Consider the following 16579-nt stretch of genomic DNA (forward strand, 5'->3'; position numbering starts at 1 on the left):
TTATTTTCTTGATACCAATGATCATTGTAAATACCTTCTTTTTGTAGTATTTACTCGTTTATTATCTATCTCCTCCTTTGCAAGATCCACAAAGGAGTTCTTGCTCCTATTTTCCGATTCCCAACATCTTCCAAAAAGTTGATAGTCATGATGTAAATTAATGAGTTGTATCATTATTTTTTAAGTCAGACATATTGGCTATGATATGCATAACTATACAGGGTTTTCTGTATGCTTCTTAAATATACTGCCTTTTACTTTTGCCTCAGTTCAGTTCAGTTGCATCTGACTCTTTGCGACCCCAAGAATCGCAGCACGCCAGGCCTCCCTGTCCATCACCATCTCCCGGAGTTCACTCAGACTCACGTCCATCGAGTCGGTGATGCCATCCAGCCATCTCATCCTCTGTTGTCCCCTTCTCCTCCTGCCCCCAATCCCTCCCAGCATCAGAGTCTTTTCCAATGAGTCAACTCTTCGCATGAGGTAGCCAAAGTACTGGAGTTTCAGCTTTAGCATCATTCTTTTCCAAAGAAATCCCAGGGCTGATCTCCTTCAAAATAGACTGGTTGGATCTCCTTGCAGTCCAAGGGACTCTCAAGAGTCTTCTCCAACACCTAGTGATATTTTATTTTCCTGGAGCAGAATACTGGTAAATAGACACCCTTACATTGTTTTTCAAGATCAAAAGACACTTATGAAATCTACCAAGGAAGAAAATTAACTTCTGATGTTTACATTTTCCCCAATTTCTATTATGCACCTTAGACACAAATATGTTTTAAGCATTCTAATGAAAACTTTAAATTCATCAACATCTTTGCTGAAATCCCCAAAAAACAATTATTCACCCTCCAGGTGCAGGTAAAATGCATGAAAGATTAGATATAAAAGCAAAAACTATAAATATTATGTCAGTGAAATTAAAAAGTAAGTCATGAAGAAACAAACATCATGACCAATAAATACCCATAAATCAAAAGGAAACATAAAGCTTGCAATTCTGTGGCAGAGTACTATATTCAGATTTAAACACTGCCTTTATTTAACGTAGGATAATTTCAAATAGATTTATATATTTACATTTATAGCATATGATCAGGAAAGGAAAACACTAATTCCATAGACGCAGCTTAAAATTAGGTCACAGTGAGACATTTGATGGACAGCTTTGGTGTGCCCACTGTTATTAGTATTAATTTCTACAGACCAAGAGATTTTTCATGTCAGTCAAAATTCTTGACAACTCTAATTTTTTAAAAAAGCCTTTAGATAATAGTAGAGCATCTGCAAATCACACTGTATTTGCTAAAGAAATCAATGAAGTACTCTATTTACTATAGCTTTATATTTCTACATTATCAGCAAAAGACTGAATATCTATATATTATAAATTATTAATTAAACTCAATCATTTAATAAATTTACCTTAAGTCTCTTCTGAACAGCATTCAGGTAACAAGGTAAATAATATATTGCTCCAATTTTTTAGTTTAACTGCTCAAGATCAAAATTAAATTTTATTCCAATTATTTTAAATGAGAGGCTTTTGTATCAAGTTATTTCATAGTTAAAAAACTACACTAGACTATATATACATACAACTCTGTGTATGTGTGTGCACATGTAAATGTAGTTAAAATTTAGAATTTAACGTGATTTGATAACAGTACATTTTCTCAAAAGGTACATTATTCCACTCATCAAGAAGAATATGAACTGTTCACCTTTAAAAAGTACTTATCTTTTATTATTGCTTCCCAATCAAGGGAAATACTCCCAACTTGCAGCAAAGCTAGGTTTGATTAAAAACAGAGAAAGTTTTCAGTACTTTAGCTTGGTTACAAAGAAGAAAAATAGAAAGATTAAAACAGAATACAATTAAGAGCAGAGGATAATACATATTGACATGGTGGTAAAAGTAGACTAGAGATTTTATGTTTAATGTTTCTATATATAGACTTGACCTTTAATAAGTGAACTCAGAGTAGTAAAGGTAAGGGGAAAAAACAGATCTAAACAGCAACAACAAGAAAAACCAAAAATGTTCCTTTTGCATCATATTTAGAATTTTCCTACTCTTTTAAAGACTTGTTAATCAGCCAAGTCAAATTCCAAAGGCCATTTAGGTTTTGACTTAGAGGCAAGGAGAGAATCTGGTATCCAAGGGACAAAAAAAAATGCTTTTTTAAAAAATTTGGCAACCACAAATGACTTCTTATTGAGCTAAAAAAAAAAATCATTTAATACTTTTGCCACGTGCAAGACTCCCTCACATGTTGCCTCCACTTACCTGCCTATCTATAAAACTGATGCCAACTACCTGAGAACTACTACTCTATCTCTTCAACAAGGCATTTACTTTTTTATAACATAGTACTTGGAAACCAATCAAGCATTGGAAAAAAGCAGCATATTTAACATGTTCTTTGCCCTGTAAGTTTGATTACGGTAAAAATTCATAGACTCTTAGATTTTTAAATACCATTTTAATAAACAAAATGTATTTGGACGTAATACCAAGCACAAAAATGTAAAAATCATAATTCCTCAAAGTATAAACTCTGTGTTAGGTTCTTCAGTCGTGTCCTCTTTTGCAACCCTATGAACTGCAGCCCGCCAGACTCCTCTGTCCATGGGATTTTCCTGAGAAGAATACTGGAGTGGGTTGCCATGACCTCTTCCAGGGGATCTTCCTGATCCAGGGATCAAACCCGTGTGCCCTGCAGCTCCTGCACTGCAGGTGGATTCTTTACCACTGAGACACCAGGGAAGTCCATAAACTGAAGGGTTATTAAATATTTAACACTGCTTACCTCGTGGATACTTTATAAGAACCAACCAAATTAATGATAATCCAACTGTACTTTGTAATTTAATCTCATTCTTTCTGCTCCTGTATTTACCACATCACATCTGGCCTACTATAATGCTTTCTTGATCTCTCTGCCATCTGACTTCTCTTCCCTTTCCAATACAAACTGGATTCCACAGGATTCCATAGGAGTTCCACAGAATCCTTCTCTGGAACTGAAAATGCCAATTGCAAGCTATTTTTAGTGGCTCTTTCCTGTTCACACATTCCAGTATAAGACAGCTCCATAGCCTACACACATTTTAAGTGCAAAACACACATCAATAAATGGATGCAAAATCAAGATCTCTAGGGAAACCTTCACTACCATTTGCTTAGTTAAAAATCATATCCTTATGACTATTTAAAACATTCCTCACAGTTCCAATTCTCAACTCTTCCCCCACACCAAAGTTTCTTACCATCACTTTGCCAGTAACTTTTATTTAATAATGAGCTTTGACTTCTAACTTTACTGGGAAGATGAAGGCCATGCCAGAAAGACATTTCGACTGCCCTCTGTACTACTGTAAACATTTTTTTTGTTTTTAATAGTTTCACCTATCTGGTCCTTTTTCTCTAAGGCAGAAAGTCCTTTCCCATTCTAACACCAAAGATTTCATTTCTTCTTTATCTATGTTTCTCCAACAATCATCCACTCTAGGAAATTTACTCTGTCCTTGTACATTGGGTCCTAGCCCAACAAATAAGTTCCTGTTTTCACTGCTTTAATTACTCTCACAAGGCTGCCCTTCCCACAGAGCATTACTGTCTTTTCTTTTCTCAATTTCTAGGAACTTAATATCTTTGTTTCATTTCCTCATTGCTCACCATAGCCCTTGAAATTCTATTTCTTTCTCTGGAAGATTCAACTTAGAGATGTTTTTAAAAACATGAATGTCTGTTAATTAAATCATCAAAATTGAGCTACATTTTTTTTCTTGGAAGTGCTTGACAGAGCTTACTACTCGACTCCTGGGAACCCATGACATGAAATTTGTTTTCGTCAAATCTTTCAGTGCTTCCTCACAAGCTCCTTCATTTCATCTACACTCTAATTCGGGCTGTTTACCTCATGCTCACCTTTAAACAGTTCTTCTATTCCCATAGGTCAACCATCACTTTTACGTGAGTGAATTTCAAAGCTCTGTCACCAGAAGATGATAACACCACTTCAAATTCAACCCGTCTCGAAACATATCCACCTGGTTGAGATCTGCTTCTGTTGGTGTTTTTCAGATCTGAATTTGGGACTCATTGACTCCTTCTTACCTGATACTTTCTCGGATTCTTATACACACACACACGCATCCTTCTCTTTCTATTCTCTCTTTCATTTACTCTTTAAGCTTGAAAAGAACAATAACCTTTCAACTGGTTATTTTTCATCTAGTCTACTGTTCAGTGGTTTTTAAGTACAAACGTGCATGAGAATCATCTAAGGAATATTTGCAGGAATATCAATGATAGGTTAGATTATAGTCTCAAAGACTCTGATTTACTGATTCTAGGGTGTGGCCAAGAAGACATATTTTGAAAAAGTTCCCTAAGTGTTTCAGATGCATCCTTTCTGTTAAGAACAACTGCCCATATAAGATACATCTTTTTCAAATTAACTTTCTATGCGATCAATTTGAACACAACTTTTTTGTTCAAATACTTCCATGGCTCCCCACTGTACATGGGTTCCAGATATATCTCTCTACTCTATTATCTACCTTTTCAAATGCTTTTCTGTGCTCCTGAAAAATCTGAATCCTTTCTCCACATGTCCAAATACTATGCAGATTAACTGCTTCCTCCTCTACTAACACCACTGGAAGAGCCCCAATACAAATGAGTTCCCTCCTAGACCTCTATTGTGTATATCCTCTTACAGCACCATCACTGGATCCTGTTTTTACTTACTGATATACATGATTCATTACCTTGAATGCACTATAATGTCTTTAAACATAGGAGACACTCTTGAACAATTAAACAGAAATGAGTATCAGCAAAACTACTTTCCCTCTCACATTATTTGCATTGGCTTTTCTAGAACAAAGGTAAATTATATATTACTTACAGGCTGATCCTGACCAGAGATCTCACCTGAGGCTTCTGGTCCAACATAGAAATTCTCCTGAGACTTAGGAATGCTAATATCTAACTTATCCCTGGAGGATGCATAGAAAGAAGAACCTCTAGATTATCTGCTCTGATCAAGGTTCCAAAAGTATGAATTGTCGCTCCCTAAATTTTATTCTGGGGCTGTCAATTTTTTATTTTCTTCCTCAAAGTCAAATTTGGAGGGAGAAAAATTAGAGGCAATTTTTCCCTCCACTTTAACTACACAAAACTAGTAAAAACACAATTATTGTTGCAGATCATACTTTAAACTTTTACATGTCTGTGTATATGTATTTAAGTTCATAATTATGTACATTTTTTCTTCCCATTCCCTCAAGTAGGGCTGAAAGAAACAAGGTCATTTCCCAAAGAAGAGATTATGTGTATCTCTCAGAAATGTGGTGTTTTTAAAGTTTTAATTTTGAAATAGAGACTCACAGAAAGCTACCAAAAAAAAATTAGTAGACATGTCCCATGTACCCTCCATCCAGCTTGTCTTCGATAACATTTATACAACTCTAATACAATATACCAACCAGGAAACTGACAATCTACAGACCTTATTTAGATTTCATCAGTTTTTATATGCATTTGTGTTGTGTGTAGGCACATATGGTTTAAAGCAATTTTATCACATTCATGAAACCACCATTAATGTGGCATTCTTAAGTAGTAACTATCACTTAAATCAAATTTTATCAAATTGATAACAGGCTTAAAAATCACAGATTAAGTGTATTTTTTGGTCTCAGAAAATAGAACTTTGATACATTACACAAAACACAGAAACTGAATAGGTATAATGAATCCAAAGTAGAAATGTATTCTGGTTTAAAATAAGCTAGGAAATATATTTAAGTCAAAACTTCTTGAAAATTTTAAGTTGTATGCTTGAATAAAGTTCAACTACCAAAAAACAACACATTTGGGCTATACTGTCCAAACAGAACTACCTTTGCTAAAGTACTCCATATTATTTATTAGATTCTATTAAAGATTTGGTCCAAGAAATAATCACATGGAAACTATTTAAGCAACTTTTGTAGAACTGTTATTGAAGGTGCTATCTGCGTATTTTAAGAGGAATGTGTACAGAATCATCTAGGGAGCTAATGATATTCTGATGATAAATCTCTTCTTGCATTTGTCTCAACAGTTTTCTGTTTGAAGACCTACAAAATTTCTCTTTAGCACAGCTAAAAAATTATATAGTATATCAAGTTTTTCCCCTTGGCAAATGAGAAGCTCAAATTAAACTAGTGCTCCTTATAGTAAGCATATTATCCCTGATTCTTACTAGATTTATCTTTGCCTGTCTTTATGCAGCTTCTGTTCTTTTTATCTTTATTTTAAATATCCTATGTACATTAGTGTACATATGTCACAGCATACTTTTTAGAAATAATGTTATTGAATGAATGTTTGAGTCCCCCCTAAAATTCATATAACTGATATTCCAACCCCTGAAATGATATTAGGAGGTAATTAGGTCATTCAGGTAAGGCCTGCATGAAGAGACAGGAGAGTTTGCTTTCTCTCTCTCTCCTTTCTCTGTGAAGATACAGTGAAAAAAAGGCCATCGGCAAACCAGGAGTGTCTTCACCAGATACTGAATCTACTGCTGCCTTGGTCCTGTGTAGATTTCCCAGCCTCCAAAACTGAGAAATAAACACTGGTTGTTTAAGCCACTCAGTCAATGGTATTTTGTTATAGCAGCCCAAACTGAACAAGACAAATGACTATATGCAAATGCTACATATTCCCTTTGCACAGCAGTTCATAATTTATATTGTACATCTATATGTAAATCTCATTTAATCCATTCAACAGCCCACTTTTCCAATGAGGAAACTAAAATTCAGAAAGATCAAATGACAACTTAGTAAATGGTACATCTGGAAATCTTATCAATCTGTAATATTTCCCTTCCAGAGAGCATATTAAAATTTTACTTTTTTATAATCTTATTAACTTAAAAATAAACTATATTTTATAAACAATGCACTATTTGCTTAATTTCTAAAAAAAGGCTCCAATCACTATTCCATTCAGCCACTGATCTTCATTCTGATAAAAAACCACATATTTAGTGTGTACTCTGTAACTGTCCACAAGTTTATTCCTTTATGCAATTTATTTTCTCCACCATATTTAAAACTCTTTAATGGCATGAACCTTTTATAGAGCTTATGATAGTATAACAAAACATTATCTATCTCTAACTACTATATATTTAGGACATCTTTACAATGGAGGATTTTCATGTGATAATAGCCATAACCACTGTCTCTTAAAACTAACAGCTGCCTACAGTTATTTCTTCTTAAATACATGATGCACTTTGATAATAAATTCATTAAAAATATAACATAATTGATAAAAGCTGAAAAGTCTTATTTTAAAACTTGTTGTTTGATAATTCTACTCTAAAACTGAATACCAAAAAAAAAAAGTAGGACAAACATATAGACCTGCAACACTTTAATAAAATAATCAAATATTTAACCTAATTTATATCAGTGAAATAAAAATTTATTTTAAATGCAAGACATAAATATTAGTAGTTCCATGTTGACTATAACTGCTGTAAATATACCCTAACTATTTAGACATTTCAAAGCATGTTTGTATTATTCTTATCTAACCAATTTACATTATAAAATATTACAGAGTTACTGCTATTTTTCAGCATTTTCAGTTAGAATAACAGAGTTTTTCTTTATTCCTTATACAGAAATAGTATAGTATAGTTAGAATCACTAACATACAAATAGGTCCACACATGTATTGAATACTTGGGCACCCTTTCCTTTTTATACTTCTTGAAGTCATTGAAATAAACTATATTTAGTTCACTTCATAAATACTAGCTTCAGCAAGCCTGATTACCACTTCTGCTGCTGCAGCTAAGTTGCTTCAGTAGTGTCCAACTCTTTGCGACCCCATGAACTCCTGCCAGGCTCCTCTGCTCATGGGATTTCCCCGTGGGTTGCCATTTCCTTCTCCAGATTACCACCTCAGTTTGGTACATGTTCAGTGAGCAAGAATTTAAGTTTCTTTACATCAAATAAGATAGCATATGATACAAGCTTCTTAACTGTGCACATTTCTAATAATAGGACTAATTATATAATCACAAGCATTAATTTTATTTCTATAAAGAGGTATATTTATTTAATTTTAATATATATTATATGCAAGACATATAGGAGATGTGGGTTCGGTTCCTGGGTTGAGAAGATCCTCTGGGAAATGGCAACACACTCCAGCATTAGTGCCTGGAAAATCCCATGGACAGAGGAACCTGGTGGGCTACAGTCCATAGGGTTGCAAAGAGTTGGACACAACTGAGTATGCACGTATGCACGCATAATTTGAATTGCATATTATTCTTTCTCTGGTATACAAAAGGTGCAAATATTTAATTTCATGCAATCATATTCTTTTAGCCTATACTAAATAACTTTTTTAACCAGTATTTCCAGTATCAATTATTTACTAACCTCAAGCAGTAAAATCTACAAACAGAAAGCTGAGCCTCTAGTCTCTAATTTATCCCTGCAAATTATAAACACTGAGTGGGAATTCAACATGAAGCTCTTCAATACTGTATGAACAATTTTAAACATACAAAGATATATACACAAAACTAATCATTACAAGAAGGAAATACCACAAAGATGGCCAGTTAAGAAGAAAGAGCTCATTTTTTTCCGTAACACTTTTGAGAGAAATGTGTAATTAAATAAGCCAAAGGTATGAATTTCTGAGATTCAAGATTACTTTTCTTTATTTAAAATCACACCCCCTAGCGTATTCCATCAAAGCTTTGCTGACTTCTTTCCAAATTAAAATATAATTTTTTTCTCTTCTTTGATCTAAAAGGTGTTAAACTTCTTATAAAAAGAGTACTTTTGGCAAAGTTACAGGTAAAAGAATTTTTAAAAATGTTGCTTATATCAGAAGTCTGTTTGTATACTTGGAAAGAGAAATCCATAAATGCCTTGGCAGTTCTCTAGAAGCACAAGAAAAAGACTAAGCATTTTAAATGAAAAATGTTCCCACTCAGTGACTCTTTCATCTCTACATCCAAGAGAGAGACTGGGATTCAAGAGACAGACTGGGATTCAAAAAGTTCATCAGCAACAAAGCCTCACTCTGTCCCATTTAGCAGATCTATAAGTCTATTACCTGATGTTAGCATTATATAAGACAGTTTCCTTCCATTAGGAAGAGCTCCTAAAATGGGCACTGTCAAAACTGGTAAAACTGAAATCTGACCTACTTTTTTCAAAAGATGGCCATGAATTTTGTGGTAAGTGTAATTCTTTTTACAGTTAGAGCTCTTCTTTAAAAAAGAAAAAACTTTTAACTGAAATATGCTAGCAAATGCCTTATGTTTTAACTATCAAATAAAAATCTATAAATATGCACACATTGCTTAAGCTTTTATCTCTAATACTGAATTTCCTATGTTACTTTATTTATACATTGAGTTTAATATGTATTGTAGGCCCAATAAAATTCTAAATAAACCCACATTAAAAGATTATTCATTTGGAATACACTTGTAAAACAAGAATAAACTGACCAGTCCTATGGCTAAGTTTGATAAAATACACATGTAAATTTTAAATCACATGTTATTTGTAAGAAGAACATTCCTTTACTATACAAGGCTGTCATTTATAGTTGTCTATTCTCCTTTTAGGAATGAAGTATTACATTATTAAGAAGGAAGAAGGTTAATTAATTCATTAAAATAGAAGTTATTCAATACTCTTTAAAAAGATAAATCTAATTTCTTAGTTCTTTCAAACTCCCAATTGTCATAAAATGTCATTGGATTTTAATTAAATTAAAAAATCAACCACATAGCATCACATTTCTAGACTTTGTTATCATTCTTATAATTAAAGGGCCCTTCTCTTCCTACAACTATTCTGGAGAACCACTGATAAGTTTACAGAGATTTAATTTCAAATAAAAGGATAAGAAAGCTTATAGTATTATGGAAGTTATATGCTTAAGATAGCATGGCACAGTGAACACATTTTACCACATGATTTACAGTGATAAACTGTAAAGAAATAACTTTTTGTATTTATTCATTTTAAGACTACTAACTTCATTTTCCTTAAAGAAGATCTAAAACTATAAAAATTAGTCTGTATTCACTATGCTTAATTTTCTATTCAGCTATAATTTTCATTGAATTAAATGCAAATAAAGTGGTTATATTCACAAATAAATGAAACAAAAAAATTAACTTTATAGCCTAAAGCATAGCCACAGACTTTATAGACAGCATACCTTGTAAGAACAGAGTAAACGGATATGACAAACAGAATTATAATGGACTTCAGTTTCATCAAAAATGATAATCTTATTAACTAGACATTTATTACCCTAACTTCAAGGTTCTTTAGAGTACACAGAAAATAAAATTACTCTGTGCCCATAAAAATCATAGCAAGATGAGACAATAGATCACTATGGGTATTTCTTCCATTGTGCCAATGTTAAGTAAAACTCTAGAACAAGAGTACTCAAAACAGATTAATTCCTATGATGTTCAAGCAATGCATAATTCAAGACTATCTAAACTGAACAAAGATTAAAGAATACTTGATAGCCTTAAAATCTAGTAACAAACACAGAAGAATAAAAAGAGTAATGATTGTGCTCCAAATAGCTGCAATCAATCTTTACCTATTATTCTGCAGTGGTCTATTAAATGCATATTGTTAAAATTAATCATATAAAATACAGATTCATTGTTGAAAGGTAGTATTATAAACTATGGTGTTTAATAAAAACTCTAAATGTGAAAGCATAAAGTCATAAACATAGATTCTGTAAACAAAGCTAATACCCTAGGATAAGTAAGAACTGGAATAAAGGCAAAGTAAGGTCAATCTATAAGCAATATTGGGGACTCAAATTCTCCAATTAAAATTCATAATAAAAGATATCTATGTCCTCAGCTATAACATGATATTTCAGAAAAAGTAAGAAAAGAATAAATGAGACTAGCCTTATCACTACTGCTACAGAGAAGTTACAACTGAAACCTATGGTTTCAATCTTTTTTTTGTATCTTTCTTTTATCATAAATAAATATGTTTGTGACTTTATTGAATTAAATAAATTCTTAGGAAATGCTAAAAGTGTTTAAAAATGTGTTTTTGTTTCAGAAAATAGAAATCAAAGGAAAATCAGGATAAGTCTAATTAAATTGACTATACTCAAAATTTTTCTTCTGTATTTCGTTTGCATATATATGGGAAGAAAAGGTGGAAAATGTAAAAATTTTGCAGTATCTATACTCATACCCAAGCTCTTGCTTTCTCTTTGCCTAGTAGGAACAGTAATATTGTATAAAGTGGTGAGGATGACAATGACATTATGACAAATAGGAATGGAGTCAATGCAAGATGCAATAAACCAATCTAGCTCTTGAAAGATAATGGTTTTTATGAATGGCTTTACGAATTGCAGGAATTAAAATGTATTTGGATAGACTTAGAAATTAAAAAACATGTTCCGAAGCATTCTCATCCAGAGATGGTAGTTCATAAAGCCTAAGTGAAAAGATATTTTTTCCCTAAAATTAAAAGCTCCAAAACTTAGAAATTTACTTACTTTCTTCTGAAAATATCATTTGTGAAATCACACACACAAAAAAAGAATTCATGTCGGATAAGTCTTAGTTTAGAATACTATGGCCCAAATTTCCATCAATTCAGTTTCATAAGCAGAACTAAGTCATACTGCCCCCACGTTAATGTCTTCGGCTAGAAGAGATAGTGCTAACACTCAACGCGGAATTATTACAAAAGTCATGACTCTTAAACAAAAGTTTGTAAGTGTACCACTGTTACGTCAGCACTTACGGCTATCATAACATATGTTTCCTAGAGCCCTGCCCGTTTGAAGCAGCACTTCCTGGTCTTTGCTATTTAGCAGCTGCACCAGTGGTGAAATCAATCCAGCATCCACACATGGAATTCGCATAAATTCTGAAAATAAGAGATATGGTTAATTAAAAAATAAACATTCACAATTACATAGACAACTTTCCTTAATTAAATATTTACGTACTATTAATACTACTAAAATGTTTACAATGGCTTGCTATTTGAAGAGTACACCACTGTCCAAAAGTACTATTACAACCCTTCTAAATATTTCATGAAATAAGTATACAAAAATGAATGGGATCATATTTGTCTTGCTGATAGCCTCTACCATAAACCAAAACAATTTTTTATTAACTTTCATTATCCTAATTTATCACTGTTTTCTTAACTGCATGTTATAAGAGGAGAAAGAGGAGGAGGAGAATAAGATCTGAAGTTTTTACTTGCTTTTACAACTTCACTTATTAGCACTGTAGACCCAAAATAGCACCTAGTTTCAGAAATATATTTTTGTTATTATTATTAATAGATACTTTAAGAGTACAATTCTAAAAAGGAAGAAATATTCATGGACACTTTCTCTTCTGCTTATTTTTTCTTTGCCCCAAATTCATCTTAAATCTGTTATCTAGAGGAATACTTACTTTAAAAAGTATCAAATTTCTTACTGTAACTTATGGTCATAGCTATGCTCCCACATTAAACTTGTACCTGGAACTTCTTAATAATCCTCTGGTGTATGAACATCAGCACCCAGTCAGTTACATCAATTTTTAGAGGATATTTTTGGAAATAAAAATGTAAACAAAATTATATTTTATAATTAGTCAAAATCTAACAACTATATGCTAATATTTCTCTTCTGTTGTTATGTAACATGCATAGCAGAGTAATGATGACCCTGTCAACTTCTCATTTTTTTTCTCCAGGTCACACAATTTTCTTTCATTGTCAAGTTTCTAACAGGAAGAAATGTAAGCCCAGTTGGGTCATGTTGCATTTCTGAAGATATTTATTTTAAAAAGAAGACTCTAATCTACTTTCTCAGCCAGTCACTTAAAAAACAGCAACAACAATGTGGTGGTTAAGCAATAAACAACCATTTAAATTGGGTCCCATTTATTTTAACCAGCAGGGATTAGTGACAGGCCCTTAACAAGCCTCTAATTAAAAGTATAAATGCTACTAATTATGTCTCTAAAACAGAGCTGTCATCTACTAAAGTGTTACTAGAAGCAAGCTCGAGCAGCAGAATTATCATGAAACTGACAAACTATTATGAGGACTGATATTACTCAGTGAGATCATATAGGAATGGCAATACATTTCAAAATCAGCTATTCAAAATTTCTCAATCTATGTTATGTGTGTGTGCTCATTCTTAAGAAAAAAAGCTTAAGGATAAAAACCAATTTCTGGAAATTATACTGTGTTTCTAATGAAGTTAAAAATAAAGTACTTGATATAAAAATCAAGCTACCTTGCACCTAAGAAGAATTTAGATAGTGGCTGGTCTAGGTTAACAATGTCTGGAGGGGTTTCATTCTCAAACCAGATCTGCCTCAAGAGTTCTTTGTTGTCCCAAGGTAATTATCTATTCAGAGCAGTTCAAATCTGTTTGAAGTACATGAAATACTCCTAGAACCACTAGGAATCTCTCAACATTTATGACCAGCTCAAATCCAAGGCAGAGCATAGTGATTATAACCATAGTAGCTTAGATGTACATGCAAACAACAGATGATCAGTTTTCATTAACAACCAAAATAATGATTTACCAATATAGAACCTCACTGAAATTAAAAATATATTTTGAGCACCTCTAAACAAATGAAACCTGCAAACAAACATGGACAGACATGAGAGCTGAACCATAAAGGAGGCTGAGGGCTGAAGTTTTAATGCTTTCAAACTGTGGTGCTGGAGAAGACTCTTCCGAGTCCCTTGGACAGTAAGGAGAACAAACCAGTTAATTCTCTAAAGGAAATCAGTCCTGAATATTCACTGGAAGGACTGATGCTAAAGCTGAAGTTCTAATACTCTGGCCACCAGATGTGAAGAGCTGACTCACTGGAAAAGACCCTGATGCTGGGAAAGATTGAGGGCAGGAGGAGATGGGGGCGACAGAGGATGAGATGGCTGGATGGCATCACCGACTCAATGGACATGGGTTTGAGCAAACTCTGGGAGACAGTGAAGGACAGGGAAGCCTAGCATGCTGAAGTCTGTGGGGTTGCAAAGAGTACGACACAGCAACTAAACAACAACAAAACAAATTTAAAAATTTCATGGCAATTCTTTTTGGTAACACACACATGAACAAGCTGTTTTACTGGACCAAAAATAACATATACTGGTACTTTACAATGCCACCTGCATAGTGATTACACAATATATAAAATTGTGTAAAACTGAGACCAGAATTTTAAAGTTTCTTCTTTTTAAAGTATAATATATGCAACTTACTAAAATAAAAAGACTAAAAATAATATCAAACTTTGAGAAATAGAGGCATACTAATGCTATTGCATTTAGCATGGCCTTCCTTTATGTTTAAAAACTGCTTTAAGAAGTCAGTGTTTTTAACAATGAAAAATCAGAAAGAGAAGTTAAGAAACTAATCCTATTCACCACTGCAACAAAAAGAATATGATACCTAGGGAAAAACCTAGAGACAAAAGACCTGTATGCAGAAAAGTGTAAGACACTGATGAAAGAAATCAAAGATGACACAAACAGATGGAAAATACACCGTGTTTTTGGAAGAATCAATATTGTCAAAATGACTACACAACCCAGAGGAATCTACAGATTCAGTGCAATCCCTATCAAACTACCAATGGTATTTTTCACAGAACTAGAACAAAAAATTTCACAATTTGCATGGAAACACAAAAGGCCCTGAATAGCCAAAGCAGTCTTGAGAAAAAAGAATGGAACTGGAGGAATCAACCTTCCTAGCTTCAGACTATACAGCAAAACTACAGTCATTAAGACAGAACAGGAGTGGCACAAAAATAGAAATATAGCCCAATGGAACAAGACAGAAAGCCCAGAGATAAACCTATACACCTATGGGCACCTTATTTTTTCACAAAGGAGGCAAGAATATACAATAGAAAAAAGACAATCTCTTCAATAAGGGGTGCTGGGAAAACTGGACAGATAACCTGTAAAAGAATAAAACTAGAACACTTTATAACACTGTACACAAAAATCAACTCAAAATAGATTAAAGATTTAAATTTAAGGCCAGAAATTATAAAGCTCTTAGAGGAAAACATAAGCAATATACTCTTTGACATACATCACAGCAAGATCCTCTTTGACTCACCTCATAGAGTAATGGAAATAAAAACAAAAGTAAACAAATGGGACTTAATTAAACTTAAAACATTTTTGCAAAATGCACAGCAAAGGAAACAATAAACAAGATTAAAAGACAACCCTCAGAATGGGAGAAAATAACTGCAAAGGAAACAACTGACAAAAGATTAATCTCCAAAATACACAAGCGGCTCATGCACCTCAAAACCAGAAAGGCAAATGACCCAATCAAAAATGGGTAGAAGACCTAAACAGACATTTCTCCAAAGAAGACATACAGAAGGACAAACATGAAAAGATAGTCAACATCCCTCGCTATTAGAGAAATGCCAATCAAAACTACAATGAAGTATCACCTCACACTGGTTAGAACAGCCATCATTTAAAAAATCTACAAACAATAAATCCTGAAGAGGATGTGCAGAAAAGGAAACCCTCTTGCACTGGTGGGGATGTAAACTGACACAGCCACTATGGAGAACAGTGTGGAGATTCCTTAAAAAACTAGGAATAAAATTACCATATGACTCAACAATCCCACAACTGGGAATATACCCTGAGAAAACCATAACTGAAAGAGATGCAGGTACCTCAATATTTGCTGCAGCATTTTTTACAATAACTAGGACATGGAAGCAACCTAGATGTCCACTGACAGATAAATGGATACAGAAATTGTGGTACATACATACAATGGAATATTACTTAGCTATAAAAAAAGAATGCATTTGAGTCAGTCCTAATGAGGTAGATGAACCTGGAGCCTATTGTACAGTGAAGTCAGTCAGAAACAGAAAGACAAATATTGTCTATTAATGCATGTGTATGGCATCTAGAAGGATGGTACTGATGAACCTAGGGCAGCAGTGGAGACGCCAATGGACACAGTGGGAGCAGGAGAGGGTGGGGTGGACTGAGAGAGTAGCAGGAAGCACACACATTCCCATATGCAAGACAGACAGCAAGTGGGAATGTGCTGTGGGGCAGCGGCAGCCCACAAGATGCTGGACATGACTGAGTGACTAAGCCTGCAGACAGGGAGCTCAACCCAGTGCTTTCTGACCACCTAGGAGGGTGAGAAATGGAAGGAAGGATTCAGAGGGAAAGGATGTATGTGTACCTGTGGCTGATTCATATTGATGTATAGCAGAAACCAGTAAAGTAATTCTAAAGTTTAAAAGTTAAAAAAAAAATTTTTTTTAAGTCCGTGTTTTTCTTAAATTGACTGAACTAAAATCAGATACAAATATTTCTGCTACAAAATATCCCTGAAATATCTTCCAAAGCATCCCTTCCCCCTTGGATATAAACCATATATAACGGGATGGCTATTATATAATCCATGCTTTGAGGTTGTTTCTCCAGA

General features: G+C 33.6%; 1 protein-coding gene across 8 annotated transcripts in view; it reads right to left on the reverse strand.

Annotated features, from left to right (window-relative positions):
• Positions 1-16579, reverse strand: part of RAP1GDS1 (Rap1 GTPase-GDP dissociation stimulator 1) — a 149673-nt gene that overhangs the window by 57297 nt on the left and 75797 nt on the right. For all 8 annotated transcript variants that reach the window (XM_044946191.2, XM_006049505.4, XM_044946195.2 and 5 more), the window contains one exon: positions 11860-11985. In XM_044946191.2, coding sequence (XP_044802126.1) covers positions 11860-11985 — 126 coding nt within the window. The remainder of the gene's footprint in view (positions 1-11859; positions 11986-16579) is intronic.

Source organism: Bubalus bubalis, chromosome 7, assembly GCF_019923935.1.
Source record: "Bubalus bubalis isolate 160015118507 breed Murrah chromosome 7, NDDB_SH_1, whole genome shotgun sequence".
NCBI classification, from domain to species: Eukaryota; Metazoa; Chordata; class Mammalia; order Artiodactyla; family Bovidae; genus Bubalus; species Bubalus bubalis.